At 38.1% G+C, this 27,037-nt stretch overlaps 1 protein-coding gene across 3 annotated transcripts; it reads right to left on the reverse strand.

The window, feature by feature from the left end:
* Positions 1-4,804: 4,804 nt before the first annotated feature.
* On the reverse strand, positions 4,805-27,037 carry AZI2 (5-azacytidine induced 2). Of its 3 annotated transcripts, none has more exons than XM_063154978.1 (8): positions 26,938-27,037; positions 18,424-18,653; positions 15,854-15,979; positions 15,429-15,528; positions 13,634-13,782; positions 11,107-11,168; positions 8,281-8,396; positions 4,805-5,506 (listed from the first exon to the last, which is right to left on the reverse strand). In XM_063154978.1, exons 2-8 carry the CDS (start codon positions 18,646-18,648, stop codon positions 5,118-5,120), a joined length of 1,167 nt encoding a protein of 388 aa, XP_063011048.1. In that variant the 5' UTR covers positions 18,649-18,653; positions 26,938-27,037; the 3' UTR covers positions 4,805-5,117. The 3 variants fall into 3 exon arrangements, with proteins under 3 accessions (XP_063011048.1, XP_063011067.1, XP_063011056.1); XM_063154997.1 differs by lacking the exon at positions 26,938-27,037 and adding an exon at positions 26,829-26,888; XM_063154986.1 differs by lacking the exon at positions 26,938-27,037 and adding an exon at positions 26,680-26,816.

Here is a 27,037-nt window from a genome sequence, read left to right on the forward strand (position 1 = left end):
TGCTTCACCACAAACAGTGTTCCTCTGTTCAGGGAGGCAACTCTGACACATGTATATGAAGGACTTAATGCTCCAGGTCAGTCATTGCCCTTTATTCTGTGCCTGTTACTGGAATACTCATTAATAATGTTGCTGCAGTAGATTGGGTGCAGGACTGGACTTGTGAGGGACAAACTGAAAAGATGTGCAGCATTCTGCCTTGTTAGGCAAACTTAAATGGCACTCAGCTCTAAAAGTAACCACCTTGAAACAGCGTATGTGGAACAGTGTCCTTCACGTGTTCTCAGCTTCTTATCTCAAGCGTTTTGGAAAACAAAAATTTTCCTAATGAGTTGTTTTGCTGTATGTATTTTTAAAAGGAGGAAATTTAAAATAGATGTGTTTTTGATGACAGTGACTGTTCTTCTGTCCCACTATGAAAATCTGCTCTATTTTCAACCTCTGGAAAGCCAGCAGGAATTGACCCTTGGATCATGCATCAGCTTCCTCTATAATACACCTCAGGCCTTACTTCATGTGATGTTCCCTAGCTTTGAATTCTTGGTTTCACACCTTTCATTTTCTTAGTATCTTGTGCATATCCTGTACTTGAATTACATTTACATCTTTTATTTAAAGTTTAAATGAAAGAATGAGTACCATGACATGACAAACTCATACCACTGAATTACTTTTGGTTTTGGTTTTGTCTCAGCCATAAACTCTCCTTCGTACTCAGGTTAATTGGAGGCAGCCCTGGATTCTAATCAGTGTAAGAAAGCACAGCACAGGGGCCTATCTGTCCTCTTCAGAGCACTTGGCAGGCACCCAAGACACTCCCATTTTTCACTGGAGGCTGTATTAAAGGTCTCTTCAAACTCTTGAGGGGAGCCCCCTACAAATGGAAGATATGAGAGGAAAGAAGGAGAAGGTGTCATGTACTTATTTAGAAGTTTGCCTTCAGACACTAAAACCCAAACTCAGAGGGAATCTGAGGGGCAATTTGTAATGCACAGGTTTTTTAAAGAGCAGTGGAACAGCCACTGCAGTCTGAGACAGCACCCAGAAATTAACGTGCAAGCCAGAAACCCATTCTGCTCCACATTTAGCACAGCCGTACTCCTCCTCAGGTAATTCCTGTAGGAAATTCCTCTGTCCTGTTCACTCTGCTGATCAAGAAATGGTCAAATACACTTGCACTGTTAAGTGTTCCACCTAGTTAAAAATTGGTTCAATAACAGTAAGCACCTGGGTGTTTCTTGCATGTTTCTCCCTAGATCAAACAGCCATACTCAAACATAATCATCTTACCACTTTGATTACTGTATCTTAATGTTTGACTTGCTCTTTTCCATCTTAAAATACAATTAAATTAATTTTGCTGGACAGTTACCACACAGGGTGGGTTTTTTAATGGTCCAACTGCAACTCAGTTAAAAGTAGTTTGTACCTTTACTACTGGTCATAAAAAATAAAATGCTCTCATAGACTGCTCTATGTTCATACAATTGCAAGTAGTAACACCACTCTCCCTAAAGAAAGGCTCAAAAGCCTGAAAAAAACCCTCAAAAAAAAAAAAAAAAACCTAAAAAAAAAATAAAAATTTAAAAAACCTTGAACTCCTACCTGCCCTTTTTTACACTCAGAGAATCAGGGAAATACCTTACACCTCTGCAGCCACTGTCCTTCACAGGGCCTGTCTGAGATCAGAAAAAAACAGAGGTGTCAAGTCAGGTGCCAGAGCTCTTGACTCTTCCTTTACCAGCCCACAGCATCATTAAAGTTGCAGTTGTCTCAGCACAGGAGTGGCAAAGTCTGCTGCAAGCTGGTGTTGGAAGAAAATTCAATCTGCTTTATCCCACCAGTATAGTTCATGTGATACTTACATGGGCCTGGGTTTCATTAGTTGGAATGGGTATTGTTTTACTGTAACTCCACCATATGTCTTGTGCTGCTCTTGTCTTTTTCCAGCTGTAAAAATTGGACAATGCATCACAGCTAATTTGGGGGTTTGCTTTCTTCAATATGGATAGTTCACATCAGCTGTACACCAATAAACGGCAGAGAAATTTCAATGATCAGATTTTAAAAATACTTAAAATTAACCAAACAGGGCAAGTTAACATGTAAGTTATTAGGAGGTTCATCCAACTCACCAAATACCCAAATACATAATCATCAGGTTGCCATGTGATCATTTAAATGTGCAAAGCAACAACCTCGTCTTGCCCCAAAAGCTGGCTTTCATTTCTGTTAAATGTAGTTAGTGCTTTCTTAAATTAAAAATTGTCAATTTGGTGGAGGTTTTAAAATGTTCAAAGTTTGCATTCAAGTCAAAATTTTCTTGAGATCTTTTAACATAATTATTTGAGAACTTTGGTCCTTACTATATGCAGTTTTACAGTTTTATGTAACACAGGCACACTAACACCAGAACCCCGTTATTACAGCTACTTCTCCATGTAATTTGCTGTCACTGATGAAAAGATTTCACTTCTGAAAATGGAAACAGCACTGTAAGCCACTAGTGGCGTGGATTTAAATGACTTTTCCATCTTCAGTCAAAATCTGATTGTAAGCTTCAGACCCAACAGATGCTTCACAAGCCAGCCAGCTCCCAAGTGACTCCAGGTCTGGGGACTTCCTCTTCAAATGCTACAGCCTGGACATGGCAGTGAGTGATTGGATTGGAAATGCTGCCTGCAGCAAACTCTCTGGCATCAGTCCCGCTTCTCCCTAGTTAGCAGCAGCACTCCTGAAGTCCCTCTCATCAAACATTGCCTGGGAAGGAGCACAGAATATAAAAGCAAGGGTCAAAGGCAAAACCTGGAAATTCTCAGGCTCTGCAAAGAAAGTCTTAATTTCATACAGGACAGGACAGGCTGACTGGGAATCTTTTGAAACAAGTAATCAAAGGTAAATAAATCCTTCAGATTTCAACATCCAGAAGGATACTTCTCACAGAAGATGCTGAAGCAGGCTACAGCAGATGGCTGATTTTTTTTCCTTGATTCAAAGCAATGAACCTCAAATCTAATTGTTTTTGGAATAACATTTATACACAATAAAGAAATTAAAACTTCAGCAAAAAAATTTGTGCCCAATACGAAAAGGAGATTTGTTAGTGAAACCAATTTCAAACAAAAATAAATTTATTTAATATCTTACACAGTAGAATTCCTTCATTGCACAAATCATATTAATGCCTGTTGAATATTACATTCCTTAATAAAAAACCTCTGTAATACTGAGGTGGGGGACCCCAAAAGTAAACTACATTAGAACTAGGTACCATATAGCTTATGCAGCCACATGAGAAATGTTTTCTTTGTTATTACATAGGTAGTTGGTTCTATCAGCTAAAGCCTAGTGACTTGGATTTGTTTTATGCATATTGGATTTTGTTCTATTACTTTCCAAGAGATTGTACTCCCCTGAGTCAGCTGTGTTCATTGGTCAGAATAAATTCCAGCATCTGACACCATTTCCATTAATCACAGACAAGCCAGTATACGTGAGCAAGATAATAGAAAGATAAAAACAATATCTGGTGAATGGAAAACATTGTTTATGTATGCTGTTTGTACTACAGGAGAAGGTCTCTGGAAGGCATTGTTTTTGCCTTTGACAGACAAAGTGAAAGATGGGCTCTGTGTGAAGTACTTACTGTGCAAGGGAGGGTGTCTGGAACCACACAGGTCACGTAGCACCCTCCTAACGCTTCTACAGCCCATCATTACTATGGCTGTGCTACTGCCAGAGCTTCCCCATGTATTTGCAAGCCATCTTAAGATAATTAGCTACTAAACAGCTGTGAAATTAATTTTTATTACTTTGACGTTAAGCTGGATCTGTGAAGCTGAATACTTCACCCACCCACACATTTGTAAATAGCGAATTCAGTATTAGATACCTTCCTGCCCATTACAAGTTAGGTATCATGGATCTAAAATACAATGCATTTTTCTTCAACTTTTTGAGCAGTCAAGACATTTCACTTAACCCTGTTGTAGTAAGCCAGATATGAAGCAGAGAAGTTTACAAAAAAACCCCAAAAACATAAATTATGCTTGTCTAGAAACAGTTCATGGCCTTAAGAGGAAAAAAACAATGAAAAAGTAGTGCCTATACACCCATAATCTATAAAGCAGGTAGCTGGAATTCCAGTAGCTCTGGTTCTCAGTGGCATACTAAAGACACCACAAAAATACTTATTTTTGTATATCAACAATGCAACAACACCAAGTCTGATTAAATTAAGGCTTTGTTTCTTTAACAAAAGAAAAATTAGTAGCCTTCACTATCCACAGGAATGAAGAGTCAGAGTTGTGGTGCTGTGCAAAGGAGGCACAATATGGAAAACTGCACTGTGAGCACGCTGGGTCTGTGGCAGCAGCACTGCAGTTACAGCAGCTTCCTTCAGCAGGAACTGAGGGAAACAAGCTGAACCTCCAGGATTCACAGAGGGCAGCAGCAGCAGCAGCTTTACTTACGGTCCTTCACCTTTCACAATCAAGCCCTAAATGGGGCAATCAAACAGCATAGCCTAAGGGTGGTTCTTCTGCCACTATCTCATATAAATCAAGGTTGGAACAAAAAACAAACCAAACTCACCTTTCTCAGTTAGATATTACAGAAAAATGCATTTACAAACCAGAGGAATCAAAGCTAATTGAAAGGAGGAAGGAAGAGAATCCAATTCTTCATATTATCCTTATTCTGAAAAAGAACACTGTCAAAATATAAGCTCAGAGCTGGTTCAAGTTCTAACACTGGATGCCAAGTATTTTCTTGATAACATACAAATAGCAAACAAATACAGAACTGGATTATTTTGTTTTATTCCACAAACTCACTTTTCATTGTAACCTTTAGCAAATGTATGTCATTTGCAGTACAAGACTATCTAGGCCCCATACCAGATTTCTTTGTATTTACATTACACCAGCACAGCTTTAACATCAAGGAACTCACTCCTGATTTACAGCAGAGGAAGACTCAGCTTTCTGATTTGGAACTAGAATTAAAAATAAAGAAAGAACATTTCAAGCAATTTGTTTTCTCTCCTTAAAAGTTCGAGCATTAAGGTGCCTATTCAGAATCACTCCAAAAATGCCTCAGTTCATTCTAAAAATTGTTTAACTCTTGTGCAGACAGTTTTGATTACACTGATCCAGGTAATCTGCTGGACAGTTTAACAAAGTTGGATTATTTTTCATTTCCCAAAACATATTCTCATTGGGCTTTGGAGGACTTGGGAATACCCAGGAATTATCTTCCAGAGAGCTCTTTCCAGAGGAACGGTGTTCCTGAAACATTTTGCTGTCAGCTGGAATTGGTCTCTCATCTGTCCAAGCTTGTAGGGTCACCCTTTCTGATGGGACACGGGCATCTCTCAGCAGAGGGGGAGACACAGCACTGCCGAGGGCTTTGTCGTTTTGTGACAGGTTTTTATGCACTACCCCAGATGTCAGATTCACCTTTGAAATGTTCAAGTCAACACATTGCACTGGTGCAGTAGAGGCAGCTGAAGGAAGAAGATAAAAAAGATTTTTAAATTACATTATCTAACGCATTTTTCATGTACCCCAAATGTACTACAGTCTAGCAGGGATGTTAAACACAGTTTCTTCCAGCCACAAGTTTTTGGACCATATTCAGTAACTACTTGAAATCTAAAAACAACATACTACCCTCACCAGTCTAAAGATGAACCCAAAATCCTGACATCATAATGTCTAAAACACACCCAACTCCAAGGATATCTCCAAACTCCTATTTCAACACAGATAAACTGATGAATCTTTCTGACCAGACTGAAATGAATGCTGAAACAGAGACCATTTTCACATGCTGGAGAAATCATCCAGATGCAGAAGACTGAATGCTGCTCCCTATTCTGCTGATTCTTTAACAAGTAGTATTCTTGTGCCATCCAGAACCCAAATTCTCGCTGCCTATGAAGCAGTAAGAGGGAAACACGTAGTGTTCACAGGTTCTCTTGTCCGACTTTCAAAAGTAAAGTGACAGACTGCAATGTTCAGCTGTGTGACATTCCAGAGGAGTTTTCAACTGTTAGGGGGGGTGGGGGATTTTGAAACAGAACAGGATCTACCTCAAATGGAAGAGCTGTACCTTCAACACACATCTGAACATTTGGCCAAATACAAGCAGGTAATTTTGTTTTGTAGTGATAATTTACATAAACATGTAATCAGAGTAGATTAATGCCTCCTGAGTTAAAACTCACATAATACATAGAGTTTTCTAGAGCAGCTGTTAATCTTGAGCATGAATTGTAATTTTTAACCTTTGTTCTTAAGGGATAGAAAAAGAAGCTGGTATCTTGGTCAAAGAATACAACTTCTATTTGTCACAATAAATTAAAATTTGTGGATGTCAGCCCAAACCACCTTCCAATACCATGGGCATCATGTCTGAAAAACATGCAAGGCACTGGATTTGGCATTTTTGTGCTGGCAGGGGTAAAATGCAATTAGAGGCCCACAGACCTTTAGAAGTTCGAGAAAAACTGAATCCACTAAAATAGATTGAAAAAAAACCCCAAAAAACTCCCAATAAACCAACTAAAACCACACAAATAAAACCACCACCAACAACAACAAAAAAACAACCCCACAAGCACATCCATTTGTTGAAAATTCCTCCATACATAACACATAAAATGCCTCTCTACATTCTACGTAGAATCCACAAGTTAACTGATACTGTTCATGTCCCACACAAAGTACTGAACACGTGTTCTGCAGAATTAATGCACCTCTGACAATGGCAGCTGGTCTGTAAATGCCAAAAGTCAGTACTAGAGGTATAGGAAGTGGAAGGCTTCAGTCAATTGTACCCATATTTTGCATAAGCCAAGATTTGTCTATAAATACAAGCAAAGATATATCTGCATTGCATTCGTAAGTGTGGCTGATGACCAAGATTAGACCTGTCCACAAGATTAGACCTCTCACATACTTCTGAAAAATTACTGAAAAAAGTCTACAGATGAAAAGGCAAAAGTCCACTGTTTCCTGATCAATCAAGAATGCCTTCTGTGGCTGTGGATGAACAACCGCATAAGAACTGCAGAAAATGAGTCTCCTCACCAAGGAGAAGAGAAAAGCAAGTAGTTGTGTAGTGGCAAGACAGGTAACTGCAAATTAAAAGTAAGGACATAAGGACTGTATGTGATCACATCAAACCTTGACAGATCTAAGATTATTTAGACTCATTCAGCTGCCAGTTTCTCTGATGCAGTTATTTGACAAACATGTTTTAGAATTATAGGAACACAGACTCACCTGGTAACAATATGGCCAAATCTACAAAATGTGTTGACAGTTTGTATCAGCCAAGTACCAGAGACAAAGTGATCATTAGTCACTGCTGACCACAAAGGCAGGGACTGCTCGGGAGGTGAATCCTGTCATTACCTCACTGAGCTGTTCAGAAACAAAATGTCTTGATCTGGTAATGGACAGGGACATCAGAGACTGTCACCAGTACATTGTAACCAAGTCCACTGTCTTCCACCAGTATTCTGAGCACAGTAAAGATCACAATTGAAGTGAGCAGAAAACAAAGGAAATTAACTCTTTACCACAGTTTGTTTGCCTGACAGTCCAGCATTTGGCTTCAGAGAAACATATGTATGGAGTAGAAGAACTGTCTGATGAAATGCTCATGGAAAATTTAAATACTTTATGTGAAAAATATTTAACCCTTGAAATTAAAGGCAGCTTTGTTTCCCCAGTATTCTGACATTCAGAAAATGTCACACTGTGTAGCATTTCTTCAGAAAAGACAACTTTTCTGAATAAAATACAAAGAAATAGGAAACAATAAGGAACTTCATTCTTTTAAAGTCTGATTTTAAAATGTTGCAAATTTAATACTTCATATATTCTGCACTGGGAAAATAAGACTGCATTTGCAAAAAGATTTTTTCCCTCCTAATATGAAGTAGTTGTGGTAAAAGGTCAAATACGAGTAAACTTAACACCTCAGCCTTGTGCACATAAGCAACACTTGACTGAGAAAAAAGCCACAAGGGGAACAGAATACAGTACTGAAGAAAAAACACATCAGCAACACCTTTATGTGTGAAGTTGACCAGTATGAGACAGAAGCAAAAGCAGAAAATGGGGAAGCTGGAACCATAATACAGTCTAGCTTATCAACTTCAATTGATGAGATTCTGGTAAGATATGATAGCTGGTTTATTTTTAAAATGCTACAGCTTGCATCAATGGTTTGTGTTTGTAAGGTCTGTTACTGCCAACACTGACTTGCCTTTCTTGGCTCCTGGTGGGTTCCTTTTCAGTTTTCGCAGGACCTCAGCTTGCTTGTCAGTCACTACACGTAAATTGGACATTTCTCTCTTCAGGTCCCAATAGGTTTGTTGCAAACTTTCAAAACAAAAATTTATTACAAGTTAAATATTGCTGCCTCTAAAGCAGCCTATCAACATGCCTATCAAGTGTTGACTGTTAGTAAATTGTTCTGCAAATTTTGTTGGAGCACCCTAACTGTAACTGGACTGAACAGTACTAAGAATTACCTTCAATGGATGGACCTTTGTATCTAATTTGATTCTTACCTATTGCAATATACAATGCATTATATATTGACATACTAGGTAATAATAATAATTTCAACTCTCCAAAGGAAAGAAACATGAAGCTTACTTTTCATTTCAGTATCTGAAACTAACCATCTTCCAATAAAATTAGTCATCTCAAAGGAATACTTTAGTTAAAGTGACACCAGGTTATAAAAAAGGCAGAGTGTTAACTCTGAATACCTTTCAGTAAATGACCACATACCCCAACACATACTATGAGCCTAGTAATACTGATTTATTTTTATTTCAAATAATCAAGAACCAGTATTTGCGTCTTATACCATGCACATTGCTACACTGAATTCAGACTAAATACCTGAGACCCAAACTGGGCATACACACAGAGTCCAATCTAAAATATAAACCATACTCGTATTCAAGGCCTCCAATTTGTATTAATACACTGCCTGACCAGACAGTGTAAAAAATAGTGTTCCAATTCATTCTCTAAGACAGCACAATAGAAGAAACATATTTAGCAACAGCAGCACTGTTCCAACACTGATGTTTCAGGTTAATAACTGGTAAGAAAATTAAGAGGGGGGAAAAAAAGTCAGCATTACCATATGTTTCTTGGTAAAATTTCTAGCAAAGGCTCACTGAATATCACATTTATGTTGATTAATAATTAACTTAGTGTTCAAAGACATAAGGATGTAGTTACTTCAACTTAAACATGAATGCAATGATTTAATGCTTTTTTAATGATTAACATCCTACCAAAACACATTTATTGAAGACAAATATAATGGACGAGAGTTTCCAGAATTTTTTCCTCCTCACTACATTCACTAAAGGCATTTATTTCAAAACAGCTCAATATCTCAAGCTACTGAGATGAGTAAGAATTAATAAGCTTTATAACAGTATGTAACACTATCCTTCAAAAATAGCAATATAGGATCACTCCTGCATGAAATATCAAGCACAAATGTGGTCAAAATCACTCTGAGAAGTGGCTATTATGCAAGTCAACACTGAGAGAGTTCCCTTAAAGAAACAGAACTTCTGTCCACAGAAATAATTCCCCGGAATACAAAAGTTCAGATGCATAAAGTTCTGTTAAAGAACATAGGAAGGTGTTATTTTAATAAATAATGTGTTAAGTGTCACCAGTTCTGACTAATAGGAAGTTAAAATTTTCAGAACTGATATTTCAAGAAGTTCAGCTAAACCTGTGGCCTTTCTACTGCAGACTCCTTTTGGCTCTTTCAGCTCTTAAGAGCTGACAATTTTACAGCTGATGTGGCAACCACACTTCCTTAATTCTCATGTTTTGGTCTAAAAAATAAGATCAAAAACTTTAGTTATGTTCAACCAGAACTGTCCAGTATTTGTCACAGAAGTGACAAATACAGGGACATCTCAAATATCTGCCACCAACCAGAAGGAAAGTGCTTGAATTAATTTTTTAAAATGCATTTAGCAGTTTTACAAGCATCTTGCAAAGGGTTGCAGGTACCAGAATTCCACTTAAATCACATGCAACTGATTTTAATTGTTTTTGTGGATACTGGCCTAGAATCCCATTGCAAAGCCTAATTTTCAAGTAATTTGTAATTGAAAACCAAGGATTCCCCATGCCTGGAATTCCCTGCCTTCTAACATGTGATATGAACCTTCACTATGACAGCCTGTTTAAATGTACAGCAGATTAGATTTGCACACTGAGAATTTAAAGTCAGATTTGCAGGCTGCTCACAAATATTAAGAAACTAGTTTCCAGAAAGTTAACTAGGGGCAAATGCCTCCATTTCCTATAAAAAGCAGGATTGCTTGCTACAACAAATGTTTCTCATAGGAGGTTTTTTGAGTGTTTCCTCCACAGATTTTTGGATGGGCTTACATATTTATTACACGTTTAGTATTTATATTACAATTAACACTATAGAGTCCATATGCTCTTTTAGATGGCTGCCACCTGAGCACCACTTGATGGAATATATCTGCTCTGATTAGTAATTATTTGATCAAATGATCAGTTTAATCAGAGCAGTGATCAAAGAGATAACTGCTGTGTGTTGAGAGAACATATTTCATCAGGTGTGTGAGGCTGACAGCAAAGCTCCAGGAGGAACCACAGGAATAAGTATCCAGTCAAGGTGAAAGGACAAAGTGTGATTTGTGTGTAGTGTGTGCATTGTTAGCCTCACTGCACCAGAGAACAGATGATGGGAAGTGTCTGTACGTTCTCTTTCAGGCTGAAAAGTCTCTTCAACACCCAAGGAAGCAGCAAGGCTCACTGCACTAAAGCCTGGCATTGTGAAGGGCTGCTCTTCCCTCTGGTGGAAAATGCTGTAAGTGCACCAAAGGCATAACTACCTAAATATTCATACAAACACAACAAAGGAAAAAAATGTACAATGATCTTGCTAAATAACTATACTTAGACTTTCAGTGAAATTATGAAACTTGAAATAACACACCTAAAGAGTCAGCAAGAATAATTTACTTGTTCAAACAACTGTCCCTCTGTAAACTGAAGTATTTCATACCTCTGGATGTCTTGCCTTTGAAGGTGGTCTCCATGTAATGGATTTTCCTCTTGAGCCTGGTCCTGCATAACAGAGTGAAAAGAAAACAGAGAATGAATGAACATGATTTCAGATCTTCTCTCTCAAACAACAGCAGTGAAACTCCAATTTGCCTAATACTGAAATTCACAAGTAGTCTTCATTTGTGTTAGCTGCAGTGGGTTTCAAAAGTGATTTCAATTCTACTAAGAATTTCCACTAAAAATGCTTAAACTACCTACGTACATGAAGGCATTGTTCAGCCACCTCCATACTCTTCTTTCTTAAAACAGCTGAACTCTCAGAATTAGACTTTTCATGTCCATTTAAGAAAGTAATCATTCTCTCAATTTCTGCTTTTTAAACAGTCTTTTTTTTCTTCTTTCTCTGTCACGGTATATAAAGATCTTTAACTTCAAGGAAGCTGTTTCAGTATAGATTTACTTCCACAAGTTACTTTTATAACTTTATAACATAACAGAAAATAATTTATGTTAATTTGTTAAAAATAACATAACAGAAAATAATTTATCTCTTCAGTCTGAAAGACTACTTTCAAATTGCACATATAGGCAGCCACACTGAATTTACCAGGATTGTTTAGGAAATCAAACATTGGACTCACTTTGTTAGCTGTGCTTCTATTAGACTCTCACTTGTGATGAGCTCCCTCCCTTTCATATCCCTTCTTTCCATGTTCCCTTCCTATCATGCCCTCTAGCCAAAGCTGTTATGGATTTGATCCCTTTACAGTGGCTTTAAGACAGGCTGCACATATTTCAATCAACTTGTTAATGTACACACTGCATCAACTACAATATTAAACTTGAGTAAGAATATCTTAAAGTACAAAAAATAGAAAGTACACTTGCCTAAGGTAGAAAACATTTGAAAACATGTTTTCCTGTTTTCATTTTCATTATTACCTATTACATTCATTAGCTAATGTAATGAAAATAAGTAATAATGAAAATACCAGCTGAGCTGAAATAATGCTGATTTGTCATTGCCCATTGATCACACTTGACTGTATTTCACCTGACAGATTTTCCCCTCCTGAGCTTTATCACCATCTCCCAAAGGTTTAAATTCATAGCATAAAAAAGTTGCACTGTATTACCCCATATTTGAAAACATGCACTTTATTTCCTGTATTAAGCAGTTACCAGGATCAAGAAGAAATTGTATTAAAGACAAGCAAAAAAACAACAAACCCCCCCCAAAAACCAATGTAACAAAACCTCCCAAAACAAAACAAAAAGCTGTTCCCTGTATTTGCTCTGTGCAACAAAAGCTGCTGGCATAAACATTATTTAAACAGTGTCACATGCAGTATTCCTTACAAATGCTATTTTAGTCTGTTCTCTCTGACATCACTCACTCTCACAATACAATCTGTAATTATTTATGCAGCTGTTACTCCGTTCTAGAGTTACCCGAAGACACCAGAACTTCACACAAGTTACAGCAGGCCTTCAGATTTACAAGTTATTGAAGGCACCTGAAACAGCTCCAGACCCAAGTGAAACAACCAACAGTAAGGGAAGTTAACAGAACACCTCACACGCTTTATCCCCACCTAGTGGAAAAACTGCAGACTCACGCAAATGCTGTGTGATACCAGATTATATAATCATCATTATTAATGACCATAAGGAATGTAAAACAGTCTGCCTCCTCAAACAATCACATTTAAATGTTTTACATTCACTGTGTGACTTCAGTGGGACTGCAGAGTCCTAGAGACTGGCACTGTACCTTTATCAAAGGTAAGATGGAAAGAAGAAAGAATGCACTAGACAATAACTTAGTGCTTTTTGTTACAGTTATCTTAATTTTCTTTTTGAGATCCTAACAACGCCTAGGTTACAAAATGTGTCCCTCAGAACAGATACTTGTCCCAGAAATGGCAGGGAAGGGTGCCAAAAGAGGAACTTTCCTGACAAGCTTCATGCAACTACCCTGAAGAAAAGTGCCATACCTCCTTAAACAAAGTTCATGACATCTTTAAACATTAGCATCCCGTTGCTATTAAAAAAAAAAAAGAAAATAATAGAGGCCAGCTTTTGCCCAAACTTTCTTAGCAGCCCAGGTTACACAGAACTTCAGTGGCTACTTATAAAAAATCATAAAGCTTTATTTTCTGTTGCTATATGGGCAACGGCTGGGAAATCTCACCCATATAGAATCATAGCATATCTTAGAAGTGACCTGTAAGGATTAAGTTCAACTCCCTGCTCACTGCAGTACTACCTAAAGCTAAACTTTCTAATTAAGAGTGTTATCCAGACACTTCTTAAATTTCGACAGGCTTGATGCCATGAACACCTCCCTGAAAAGCCTGTCCCTATTTCCAAGAAAAATGACAGTCTACGAAAATATTTAAGGTTAATTTTACCAAGATATTAATATTCATATATACGTCATCTTTTTGTTAACCCTTGATTTTGATTGATCTTGGGATTTAAAAGTAACTATTAATACAAAAATTCCTTAAAAATTAAGGTACCTTCTGCTTGGAATTTTGCAACTCCTTCCTGAGACTGTTGCACTCTTCCTTGAGTTTTTCTAGATCTTGTTCCAGACTATGCACTTTCAGGTCACTGCTCAGCTTCTCTAATTCCCAGTTAGCCGGAGTACAATTCAGACTTTTTATCACTGTGAAGAAGACAAACAAGACAATTAGATTCCAATCTCAGTCCAAAGAACATAATTCAATATGCAAGATGTTCTTCAATCAGCCCATGCCTTACAAAAACATTATATTCTGGAGAAACTGGAGTCCATGGCAACAGGGAATTATAACACTGGTAATGCTGTTATTGGTCTATTTTCTGGGTTTAAAGCATGGAGCCCTACTTTCTAGGAAAGCTAGACATTTGACATAGAGAAAAATGAAGTACTAGCACAAAAAGGCACTGGAAATAAAAAAATCAATTTATGGCAAATACACATCATATATGCCAACTTGCATACTTCTCACATGCTTTGAAAACATGACTCTTTTTGCCCTCAGATTTGTATTATTACAACACTTACCATTACGTTTTCCCCAAGTTTAACATCAAGAAGTTGCCCACAGAACAACAAAAGATACAATCCAAACAAAAGGGGAAAGCATAAAAGTTACACAAATCTTGTTAGACTGAAGCAATTCACATGGTAAGAAGCAACTTAAGCTGATGCTACCATCAGATCAGTAGCAGGGCAATAGTGAGACAGCAAGAAAAGAAGGAATGTGACAGGAAGAAACAAGTTTTCAACTGCATGGTACACTTATTTCCAGAATTAATAGTTTAAACAGCCTTAAGTTACACTGATTTTTTTTTTAAAGCAAGGTACCCAGAGTCCACTTATGAGTAAAAATGAATTACAAACAAGGAAATCATCACATTTTCAGAGCTCTCCTTACAAACTCTGCAATTCTTACCTCCTGAAACGATGACATCCTCAACAGTGATACTAGCACTACCTGCAATTTGTTTTTCTAGGTTTAAACATTTGTGCAATTGAAGTAGTGCATTACATACATTTTTAAGGTCCTCTTGGAGAGTAATGAAATTCATGCACAGCCATACTCAAAAGTGCCTTTCAAATGACTGCATTTGTACATACTCTGAAGTCAGTCCATACTCTATACAGATGGCATCTTTTTGTAACTAAATAAAGGGTTTTTTTCCTTCCATGATGTTTTGTTTTATGCATCTATTACATACAGAGCACTCTTTCCAACTGCAGTAAGAGACGCTGGATTTGGGCTTTTGGAATTGCCAGGATATAATGTTATTTTCTCCTTCCTCTTTTCACCAGGTTCTCTACAACCAACATCTTTCTACTTTCCCTCATTTCCCAGCCAGCTAAGTAACTGTTGGCAACTGCAGCTGTTGCTATACAACATCCTCTTGTATTTGTTGATCCAACAGCAAGACAAAGCAATATGCTGGACCCTCTACAGGTGCCAGAGGAAGTGGGATTGACTGAATGATCTTCATACTTGAACAGGCCTGTGCCCTGCTCTGAGGAAAAGGTGCTGGGGTCCAGAGATGCACATGACCCAGCCTATAAACTGTTAGGTGGTGCCCATTTCTCAAATTTGTCAATCACCTAGGGTGGGAGAACACAGCAGCCTCAGAATATACGTTTCACCATTCACGAGAATGAAGACAAGTTCGAAGTAGCTCACTGCTGTTCATGCCTCTCTTACCTTGCCCCTGTACAGGGTTAAGCCTCTTCATGCCCCAAGATCACAATATAACCACTACAGTTCCTCAACATACCTTAAGATGAAGTAACCAAGTGCATACCTTGCTGAGTTTCCACTTCAGTTCTTAGTTGTAACAGCTCTACTTCTTTAGATTGCAACTGCTCGTTCAAGTTTTTCAAGGATTCCGCACTTTCTTTTGCCTATTTTTCAGAGGAGAGAAAAACCCCAACCCAAAATAATTTGTGAGGCATTTTTCTATCATGTCAGACAATTCAATAATTCAGAACAAATACAACAACAAAAAATATTACTTTGATTTTTATTTTAAGCATTATTCTAGCCCAGTAATAAAACTGAGGTACATTAAATCGTTATTTCTACAGAAAATATTGTCATGTACTTTAAAAGGGTGATAAAACCAAGACCACAGATCTTAAGAATATAAAGCTCATTCTAGAGTAAACAGGTACTAACTATGCAGTGCTGATAAAGCAAGCCCCGAAGCCATTACTTAAAAAGGCACACCATTTTTTCCAGTTTGCTTTTCAGATGGTCGCGGTCGATGCAGGCCTCTCGGTAGGCTTGGTAGGCCTTATTGACTTGTTCCCGCCCAACCGAGCTGCACTCCTCTTCCGCCCGGGAGCCGAGCACCTGAACGGTCAACACACAGGACAAGGCAGAAGTTTTCTGTGTTATGCTGGGAACTGCAAAATTTTAAGCCTGCCATATTAATCTAACAGCTTTTCCTTTTTTTTTTCAGTTTAGATAACAAATTAATCAAATACGCTGATACAGGCCATGTTTTTTACAACAGTGCAGCAAAGGCTGTCTACAGATTCTGAAATCTCTAACAATACTTAATGCTCACTAATTTATAGAATCATAGAGTAGTTTGAATTGGAAGAGGACATTTAAAAGCTCACCTAGTCCAACCCCCCTGCCATGGACAGGGACACTTTCCAGTACACTGCTATGAGTTCACTCCTATGAGTACTTGAAAACTATTCATAAGTTATCATTACTCCCACTGATAATCCCTTAATCATATTTTTTCCAGGCTCCAAAAAAATGTAAACTGCTTTTTGAAAAAGGAGTTTTAAGCATATAAATGCACAAAAAGTTCAAAGGAAGCCAAACATAATTACTTAAACACCTCATAATGTAAATAAAGATTTTTTCCCGCGTATTTATGTACAAAAAGCCAAAGCAGAATAATTTTAGAAATATCTATTAACTTTGAGATTACCACCATCTTACTGCCTGCTATGGCAAAAGACAAGCAAGGCAGAATAACCACTACCCACTGGATTGCTAGAAAAAGGGGAACAGAGTTAAAATATATTCAGTGTTTTTAATAAGACAGAAAGAAGTCTTACATCAAATTATATCCAGTCATATTAAAAGTTCTTGTTTTAATTAAGTATTGCATTCTCCTTTTCATTCTTTTTATCCTGCACACTTCCTTTATGTGTACCTCTTGCAGATATTCACAACAGATTTTCATATATTTTCTTAAAAATTAGGAGTCACACAAAAGAAATTACTAAAACAAAGCACTGACACTCACATATCTTCCTTAAATATCTCCTCTTTAAAGTGTTTGCTTGAAAGAAAGTATGGGAAAACAGGAAGACAGATAGGAAGCTTCTGCCCTTTGCTTTTTTTGTTTATCTGTATGATTCCCTTTAAGTTTTGTCCTTTATATTTTCTCCCCCTAATAAAGCCACTCACATAGAACACAAGCCTTAATAAGCTTTCTGGAAGTTTCCATGCATGCTGAAACGACAGACTCCAAAGGGGTAACTCCCCATATATTTTTTAAGCATACAGGTACATTAGCTATTGACAAAAGCTGAAAGTCACTAACAGCCTTGGCCTCCCTCATGAAGCATTTTAGTGGTATTCACACACTAAAAAGTTTTCTCTACAGAAAACAAAGTAGCATCTTAAGGAGAATTAAGCTAAACCAGGCCAAACCAAAACACACAAGACAAAAAGAATTGTCAAGGTCAAATCCTGTTTATTGTGATTCTGAGTAACAACATAAAAGATGTTACACTCAGCATGGTTCAGGTCTAAAGCTCTATTCCTATTCCCAACATCCCCTTAAACTTTACATAAGACAGTCTTGAGATGGTTTTCCTTTTTGAGAAAAAGTCAATCCTGTCTTCATCAAGAATTCCCAAATAAGTGTCAAAGCTGTGCCAAGTGTGACTCAAGTGCTTCATTCCAATGCCACAAAATAATACACACTTGGAAAGCTTTTAAGAGTCAGTAGCATAGTTAGGAGAAAAGTCCTAAATAATGTCTCAGCTCTAACACTAGGATCTATCTTTACATCTTATATAAGAAAGCAATCTATCAAAGTCAAGAACTTCTGCAGTACAAAGACACTCAGTGCTGAACAATGGATGTACATTTCATCACAGCATTCCTTACTTGGAGAGAAAAACCTGTGCCCTGGTCAATTTTTAGCTTTAATGAACTTCACTAGTTTATGGCCATGAGAAACTGCTTATAAAACAAATTCCAATATTCATTTATATTTCAGAATTATTGCACAAAAACCAGTCAGTCAACATCTATGTTAGGCATTTCAACTTTGCATTTCACACTTGAGGCTGTGATTAGCTAGACCTAGCTGGATATTCTTACCAAGCAATTCTTCCTTATCATTTTGGTATGCTTAAGGGTCTTTTGACACACAGTTCCTGGATTCTGATTATTTACAAGCTTTGCACCTCACTGTTCAACAATAGTGTGTCACATGTGCCTAAGCTAATAAACACCACGAAGTGGCACCCAAACTACAGTGAGGAATTCTATGCAATTAGACATCTGTCTGAATCAGTCACTGTCTTTGCATTGCATCATGTATGTGCCCAGTGAGAATCAAAAATGCCAGTATGACACAACTACACTACCAGAGGAACAAACTGCATTTCACTTAAATAAATAAAACAATTTATAAAAACTTTTTAACATGGAAATTATTTCAAGTATATATTTCAAATCCTTAACCCTCTTCTCTGCCATCCAGCCAGGAGCAAAAAAGAAGCTGCTACCAGAAACTGGTATATCAACTATTTTCTTACCTTCTCTTCTAAAATTCTCACTTTTTTTTTTAAGAAGGAGTTCTCCTTCTCTGTCTCTTTCAGTCGTTTCTTGATATCTTCATATGCAGTGACAAGTGCAAAGTGTGAGGCAACAGACTCATCTCCACTATAGGATGGAACAGGAATATCGCTGTCTCTCTTGTGAGCATTGTCTGCTTTTTCATGGTTCAAAATACAGATGTCATCCTCTACCAACTCCTCCATGACAGCTGTTAAAAAGACAGATACAAGTGCTAAGTTTTCACAAAGACAAATTCATCAGAGAGTCTGAAAACCTTCCAAAATAATACTGCAGGGTGTTTCTGTCTAAGTATGACAAGACAAGACTGAATAATCAGGAAGTATCTTAATGTTGCAGAAAAATCTTGAAATCCATGTCACCTTGAAAATACACTGTTTAGAAAAGACACATTTCACCGTTACTTGATATAAATATTGAGTACCTATCAGATGTAGGAACCCCCAAATTCATTTTTATTAAGACTTAACACCAATGTAGAATTTGGCTGGTACCAACTATCTGAACTCCAAAGGAGTATTATATCAGAGCTTTTGCAAGCTGGCACTGAGCAGTAAAAGAGTACAGTTCCAACAAATCAACCAACTCCTGTGGTTCCCGAGCACAAGTGCCAAAGCCTCTTTATTTTTGAATGCAAATACTTATATTTTTCCAAAACATTAAAGTAATCTTAAATAATCTTAAATTACACTTTTATTTGTCCTTAAAGAGACTGCATGGGTAGCTATTCTTTCCCTGGTCACAGTAGAAAACCTCCTTCTGAACAATTACAGTAATTTTTGACTGAAAATATGATGAGAATGAAAACATGCACAGTAACATGATCTGCCTCAATATGTGTGGAGAAAACTGACAATAATCTGATCATTAGTAAAGTGTCACTCTAAAATACCTGGCAGATCCATGTGAATTAAAAATACAAAGTAGATGTTACACTGAGCTTTTGTTACAACCTCCATCATTCAGACACAGCAAAACATTCAAAAAAGAAAATACAATCTTAAAGAAATTCTATATATTTTCTTGAGCAACAGGTCTCAATGGAAAATCCCCAAAAGCATTTTCTTTAAGAGTTACAAGTTGTCTGGAACAAGTTTTGGGGTTTATTTAAAAACAAGCCAACCTCCAAAATGCAAAAACAACTAACCAAAACCAGACGCATCTCATTTAGTTATGAACATCAAGATTACTTGTATTCATATGCAGTACTAAGAAATGCTACTAAGTGCCAGATAACACCACCGCCCTTGAAGCAAAATAGTGATGTGACTTCTACAAAAAGCAGACTTTTATTTTTTCCCCTTCAACAAATCCTTAGGTTCCTGATGATTAGCTAATGAACCAACAGAAATGCTGGAATGAAAGAACTGAGCATAATGAAGACAGTTTTTTGTACTGCAGGAAAAACTTACTTCAACAGAAAACCGACTTGATCAGCAGAACTTTGCAGAAAAGGCATGCCTTAGTGGAAAAAAACCACAGTCACAATTGCTGCTTCTACTGTGTATTTGCTATTTGAATTCAAGCTAAACTTCCATTTGTTTATAGATACTGGACTTCCATTTGTTTATAGATTACAAGAAGTAAAGGCCTGGAGCTTGTCTGTATGGTCAAATTTCTCTCACCATGCTGGAAAGCTTTCAGAGTGCAGCATTATGAAGAGCTGTAGTACAGCTACTGCTGAACAATAGTGCTGTTATCACATTTGTCTCAATTTGCTCCCAGCCAGTTAGACAACATGATAAAAAACTGTGACAGCTCATTTCTACTAAATAAGACAGCAGTGGAGTTTTTCAACAGTGAAAAAAAGACAAGAATACTACAAACCAAAGCTGAACTCCTTTTAATGGTTATGTTCAGGAGGTAAATAGATGCCTTGCATGTTGTTTGATGCATTCTGACAAAAAAAGTAGCCTAAGCTTCCCTTGCTTGTTGTTCTGCCTTGAATATTCTGTGATATTTAAGTAGAAAGAACCCTGCAAGAAAGGTTTGCTTCCCTTTCATTGTAAGCACAGTATCACTCCATGCACAAGGTGACCTTCACCAAAAGCACCACATCATTCAAACTGCATTAACTGACTGAAGGAATTGCTCATTTTGTCTTCCAAGATGAGCATAACATACCAGCTTATCCTCCCCCATTTCACCAAAGGCTCTGCAAGTCTTGTCACCCATCTCATCAAATTCCCAAGAGCCTGCCCTCTCAAGGCAACACATCTCCTTTTCTTGGAACACTTGACTCAAATGTCGTTAAAGAAGTGTCACAGCTTATCATTATCTCTCAAAGAAAGCAGCAGATTTGTGACCTTGTACATAACACAGATCTTTGTCCCCATGCTTTCCTAGAGCTCCTAAACCTGAGCATCAGATATTCCCTATTTCTTGCACACATCAGTGCCACCAGGAGATGGCAATATGGGAAAACAGGACCATATTTATTCTGCATTTGTTAACCAGAAGTGCTTTTATGAGCCTCCAGGAGAGAAACACTTTCCAAATAAGACTCAGTATACACAAATACTATTTTATAAATACAAATACACACCTAATCTGCACCTGTTAGGAAGACTAGTTACTCTAACATTTTTTTACTTGAAAGATCTCATTTAGTTTATAGGATTATTCAACTCTGGTTTTCTGATGCTGCTCTCTAAGCCAGAAGTGGAGATTATTTAGAAGAGAAGCATTTAATTCCATATAATTCAAAGGGACTTTGTTTGCACGCTTTTCTAAATTTCTACACTGAAGATAACAGTTCCCAAAAATCCAATATACACATTTTTGACTAACTGTATTGCATACTAAATGATGACAAGCTGCCATTAAACAGTTCAAGATCAGCAGTACTGTAAAAGGCCATGGTGAAATGCACAGCTCACCCAGCTTTTTTTGCTGTCAGGATAGACAAAACCCTCAGTATAGAAAAATAAATGTCTGTAAGAAATCCCCGACTCCAGCTGTAGTCTTTGATTTCACCCGAGGACAGGAATCAAAATTTAGATGCCCCAGTACTGTATTACCTCATCTTAAAAATATGAACTGACAGCAACAATCAAGCAAGTGTTTTGATTATTCCACAGGTTATAGCTCCTCAAATCTGGAAGAAGGATGCCAGAAGGTCTTTCAGGATGGTTCACCAAGTCCTGCCACAGACTTCTGTCCTGTTTTAATCAGTTTGACTTCTCCTAATTCAAAGTCACATTCGTATGCACTGCTGAAAATGCCTCAGAGCTGACACTCTGAAACACCTGAGTGAATACTGACCTCTCTGGAGCTGCAATTCATGAGATAATCTGTCCTACAGTAACCAGGTCAGGTGAAAGATTTCTCACTAAAATATTTGAAGTAATATACCGACAAGTTAATGTTTCTGAATACAACTCATGTCCATCTCGGCCTCCTTAAGGCAAACTTCACAATCCCATTTACCACACATCCCATCCCAAGAAAGGTCTTCTTAATACTTTTTTACTCCCTTTACTTCAGCACAGTAGCTAAGTGTTTTGCCAGTGATAAATATATTTCATTTACACTTTAGAATGATCTGCACACTTAAAACAGCCTACTTAAAAGGACTTTAATCTTTATGTCCAAAACAAAATACATTAAAGGAGTACCAGTACTACTATTTGTATTAACTAACTAATGTTTAAAAGCCTACAAACAAAAAACCCAACCTGAACACACTGTTCATAGGAAACAGCATTAAGTTCTAGCTGGACTAATTATGCTCCCTGTTTGTAAGCAAATGAGTTTGAAGAGGTGGCACCACCTAAGTTTTCTTTCACACAATGTGAAGAACAGAAGAACTAACAGGAACCACTTCTGTTGCTCAACATAGGTTATAGAACAGCTTTGATTCAATACACTGAATATTTTGAGCAAAATAATGTTTTCCCCTTATCTTCCTAATGCTTGGCAGAAACACTGATTTTCTCTTTAAAGAGCTTTAAGAACACTAGTCATTAACACCATGGGAGGCAGTTAAATATAAAACACATTCTACATATGAGGAACATGGGATGCAGAGGCTCTAATAGCAAACAGACCGCTGCACAAACAGAGCTCTGTAGTTTGAAATGTTAATCTTATTCTCAGATCAGAAGGAGAGATAGCAAAAGCAGGATAACATTAAATTTTTCCCAGTATGAAGCAGATTCTTATTTTGGCCTAACAGTTCATTTGAAAGAGAATAAAATAATTCTCAAAATATTTCCAAATACCAAATGCAAATAATTTCAAGATGGTTGTTTTCTTGTTTGCCTTCCAGACTTGAAGGGTTTGACTTCCTAATGATAATATGAACTGTTTCCAGCTGTTGATAACAACAGCATAATTTTTGTACAGAGAAGGGTATACATAAATGCATGTAAACATAAAAAAACCCTTTAAATTCAAGAAATGCCTTTGAACCAAAGGGACGCTGAGTGAGCATGTTACAACCTTCATCTTAATTTCAGAAAAAAGCTGTACTGTTTTTTTTTTTTTTCTTTTTTTTAAAGACACTTCAGCATAGCAAGGAATAATACAGAATTCCTGTAGCCAGCATCAAAAACTCCACACAGTACTTGGAGCGTATGACACAAGATGTTAAAACAAGCAGCAAGACTTCCAGTCTCTTTAAGCATCCATCACTTTGCACCTCTCCTTCAGAAATCTTAGGTTCTCTTTGATTCCAATTGTGAACAGACTGTTCTACAGAGAAAGGCATCACTTTTTACACATACTTGCTCCATTTCAGAGTAATAAAAATTCTCACACATCTCAGCAGCTGCTCACACCCACATCTGCTGCTTTGGCCGCTGCTCATCCTTCCTTTTAGCCAAAGTCCCCAGGCCCAGCACGCTCCCAGCGAGTCCCTGAGCACAGGGGCACAGCCCAGTGCACTGGGTGCTCCTTCAGAAACACGTCAGCATGGGAGCTGCACCACAGCTCCAGAGCACTTTCATTCTACTGCCTTCAGGAAATGGAAACTCTCTGTCTCTGAGCTCACACACCACATCACTGTAGCTCATCTATCCCGAACATCCGGGTAAGCTACAAAAGCCAAGTAAAATCTCCTTAGGTACAACAGGCAAGTTTTTTCAATCTCAAGGTTTTTACAATAAATAATCTACTCTCACAAGGACCAGAAAAGCAATAAACAGCCCATTTTATTACAAAAGCGCTTGATGAATTTTACTTTCTCTGAACAGTGTCAGACTCCAGTACCTCCACTGCTAATTTGCAAACCTTATGCATCCTCAATGTAATGTATTCAATCTGCCTTTCTGTGGATGCTGTCACAATAATCACTCTCCCTGACAACCACCTGAAAAGGGGAGAAATAAAAACCCAGAAGTAGAAATCAATAAAATATTATCCTTTCAGCATCATGTAATCCTGTTTATTAAACTAATACATTTAATGTTGAAAGTAATTAAAAGCAGTGCTGTCAAACAAACCTAAGTAGGACCAAAATGGCTTTTGGCTGTTAAATATCTCTAGCACCAAATATAAGTATCTTGAAAGGTTATTGAAACCCTTCTTTTGCTGTTCATTTATTCCCATTTCAAAAGGTTTATAAGGAATAACTATCTCCAAAAGTTTAGAGGATTTGTTTTGGATTTTTTTTTCCGTATCTTGCTTTGTAAAGCAAATAGTAGGTCCTACCTCCCAATCACAAGTTTCTTCCTATTCAATTCAATAGATTAATTACAATTCAGTAAGTTCACAAGTTCAGTGATAACTCTTTTGTAATTGTATTAACTTTTAATTCAAGTGGAAAAGTGCCTCACCTGTTACAGCTACTGGAAGGCAAGTGAGTCTCACCGATGGCCCTTGCACATCCTGCAACTCACTAACACATCATCTGCAGGTTTCCGATTTCATCCAAAACAGGATGCCAGCAAATCTGATTCAGGCTCCCTTTTACAAGGGGACCAGATGATCTTGCCAGGGCCTTTTCAACTTGGGCTGTCTTCTAAAATCCTATATTCAGATTTATATGGCAATATTTCAGACAAACCTGGTAATTTGAACCTAAGTTGCACTTAACAGCTTCCAAGTGGATGACTTCGAATATTCAAGCCATTTATGCTTCACTTACCCTCTCAAGCTTAATTTCTTCTCCCCAAAGGTCCTGTCAAATTTTAGTTGCATCTACAGTTTCATACACTAAGAACTCCACATAAAAACATTGTATAATCATGTACATTACTTAGTTAATGCAAGTATAGTATAAACATTTAGCAAAAACATAAGACTGAGTCCAAAGTGAACCATGGATAATGGGCACAGGTATGGAGTTCAGCAGAACTCCCCACTGACTCCTACCAAGCTGGTTCCTATCCCGACCCCTTTGTTAATCCTAGCATTGCCATCTTAGCAAACTGGATCTCATTATCACTGTTTTATTCAATATGGACTGTCAGACTTCCCCTGTCTAGAAAATCCCTGTGAAAGGATGAAAACATATATCAAAAGGTAAACCCACATTGCATTTTATTCTGTTTCCTTCTACATGTTCTCTTAGCATGTGCAGTGACAGGGGAGTTTCCAGTTTCCTAAGTAGGCAACCTACATTTAACATTTCATAGTGCACAATCTCCAATTCAATGCATCTATTGAAACAATACAAACAAATTTTACTGCATTTGCAACTCTATGATTTTCCAATGCTGTGAGACGAAATTATTCTATTTCTCTGCCCTGAGTACACTAAGTAGTTTGTTCATATATTTGACCAATAATTTTCACACTTTCCCCACCTTCTGAGTGTCACATATAAAAGATATACTGAAATCCAAAGTAGAATACTTGCTGAAATTCAGGCAATCTTAAAACTATCTCTCATTTATTTCCCATTTTTGCTGCACAAAGATATCACTTCACCCTCCTTGCTCTTTTGAAAAACTTTTTACTATTTAATTTTCATTGTAAAGCATAACCTAGCTAGCACTTGGGTAATGGTCACCTCGCACTTTTCTAAACTACAAATGCAGCAAACAAGGTTCTGAATAATTATAAATGTTAGCAAAAAACTGTGTTGGGAGTGAGAAAGTGGCTAAACCCTTCACATAGTATAATTTAGAGTTCAGTGAACCTGTGTTTTCTGCCTTTTGACTTCACTGAGAGTTTAGATGAAAAAATTCTGCTTAAAATTTGAGGCAATAATCAACTACTTAAGTTATAGGGCAATTATCTGATAAACACTTCTAACAAAAGTGCTGTTATTAAACAGCAATTATTCAAAGAACAAAAAGTAGTCATAATGTTAGATTTCTTTTGGTTTCTACAGTAATTTTAGTAGAATTACTAAAACTCTAAAATAGATGTTGGAACAGATAACTTGGATTATTTGCAGCAGAAGCATGTGATCATAGATCACTATCCCGGAAATGAAAGTTTCCCATAACAACATGTCCCAGAAAACTGTCTCAGAAGAGAAACTGACCTTTGGAGTCCAGAGCAGACTTCACTGTCCTGGCAATAATTCTCCCCTAAGTTAGCTTTTTCCAGAGTCTGTTTCCAGCACACTGATTTTACTGCATACATACAGTGAAAGGCAGTGGGGAAATGAAAGGATTCCTTAAGAAACAAAAAACTCCTAAAAGCACTCACTGGAACAGCTGACACTCACTTCTAAGTTGCTAGGGGACCAATTCATTTAAGGAGATAAGGGTATTTTCCCTACCAGGTGAAACAGCAGGATTTCAAGAGGCAATTTTTTATAAGTTTAAAGCACCACTAGCATACACAACTACCTCAATGCTCATCTACACTTCCTTCTTCCAAACTAACACGGCCTGCAGCACCTGTATTCCTGTCAGCTCCAATATTCTATCATGTTTCTGTTTTCACACCCGTAATTTGCTCATTTCCTTCGCCAGACTGCTCTGTACCAAGGCACAAACTGCAGCTCCAAGAACCCACGCAGCTTTTCAACTCGATCAGAGGCAGCTTTGTAGCCAGGCTAAGAGCCTGCCCGAGGCCCAAGCCCAGCCTGCTGGCGGTACCTGTAAGCCTGGCTCACCCTCCCGCCACGGCATGACCCCTTATTCCGGCCAAGCGTGACTGGGCAGGGACACGGCACAAGACCGACAGGCTGCTCCTTCTGAAACTCAGAAGTTCCACTTCAACATGAGGAAGAACTTTATATGAAGGAGGCAGAGCACTGGAACAGGTTGACCAGGGAGGGCGTGGAGTCTCCCTCTCTGGAGTCATTCAAAACCCACCTGCACACAGTCCTGTGTCACCCGCAACCCGCTCGAGGTGACCCTGCCTCGGCAGAGGGGCTGGACTAGATGATCTCCCTTCCAACCCTCAAAATTCTGGGCTTATACGAGGACGACTCTTATTTTAAGGAGAGAAACGAAAGACCAGCCTCTTTTCCCAGGGAGAGTCGCTCCTCTTCCACGGGGCACGAAGCTTCCCAGCACGCCGGGGGAGCCCCGGCCGGGGCCGCCCCGCGTTCCCCCCGCGCCGGGACCAACCTGTCCGGGCCCCGCTCGGCCGGGCGGGTCAGCGGCGGGCGCTCAGCTCGGCGGGGAGGCAGCGCCGCCCCTCGCGGTCTCCGCTCGGGCCCCCTCGGGC

Source organism: Melospiza melodia, chromosome 1, assembly GCF_035770615.1.
Source record: "Melospiza melodia melodia isolate bMelMel2 chromosome 1, bMelMel2.pri, whole genome shotgun sequence".
Lineage (NCBI taxonomy): Eukaryota > Metazoa > Chordata > Aves > Passeriformes > Passerellidae > Melospiza > Melospiza melodia.

Coding starts and splice junctions, on each gene's coding strand:
- AZI2 (XM_063154978.1), bottom strand. CDS start 18,648: ATGGAGGAGTTGGTAGAGGATGACATCTGTATTTTGAACCATGAAAAA. Junction 13,783..15,428: donor TGAAGTGGAAACTCAGCAAG/GTATGCACTTGG, acceptor TCTTCTTCACAG/TGATAAAAAGTCTGAATTGT. Junction 11,169..13,633: donor TGCAAAATTCCAAGCAGAAG/GTACCTTAATTT, acceptor TCTGTTATGCAG/GACCAGGCTCAAGAGGAAAA.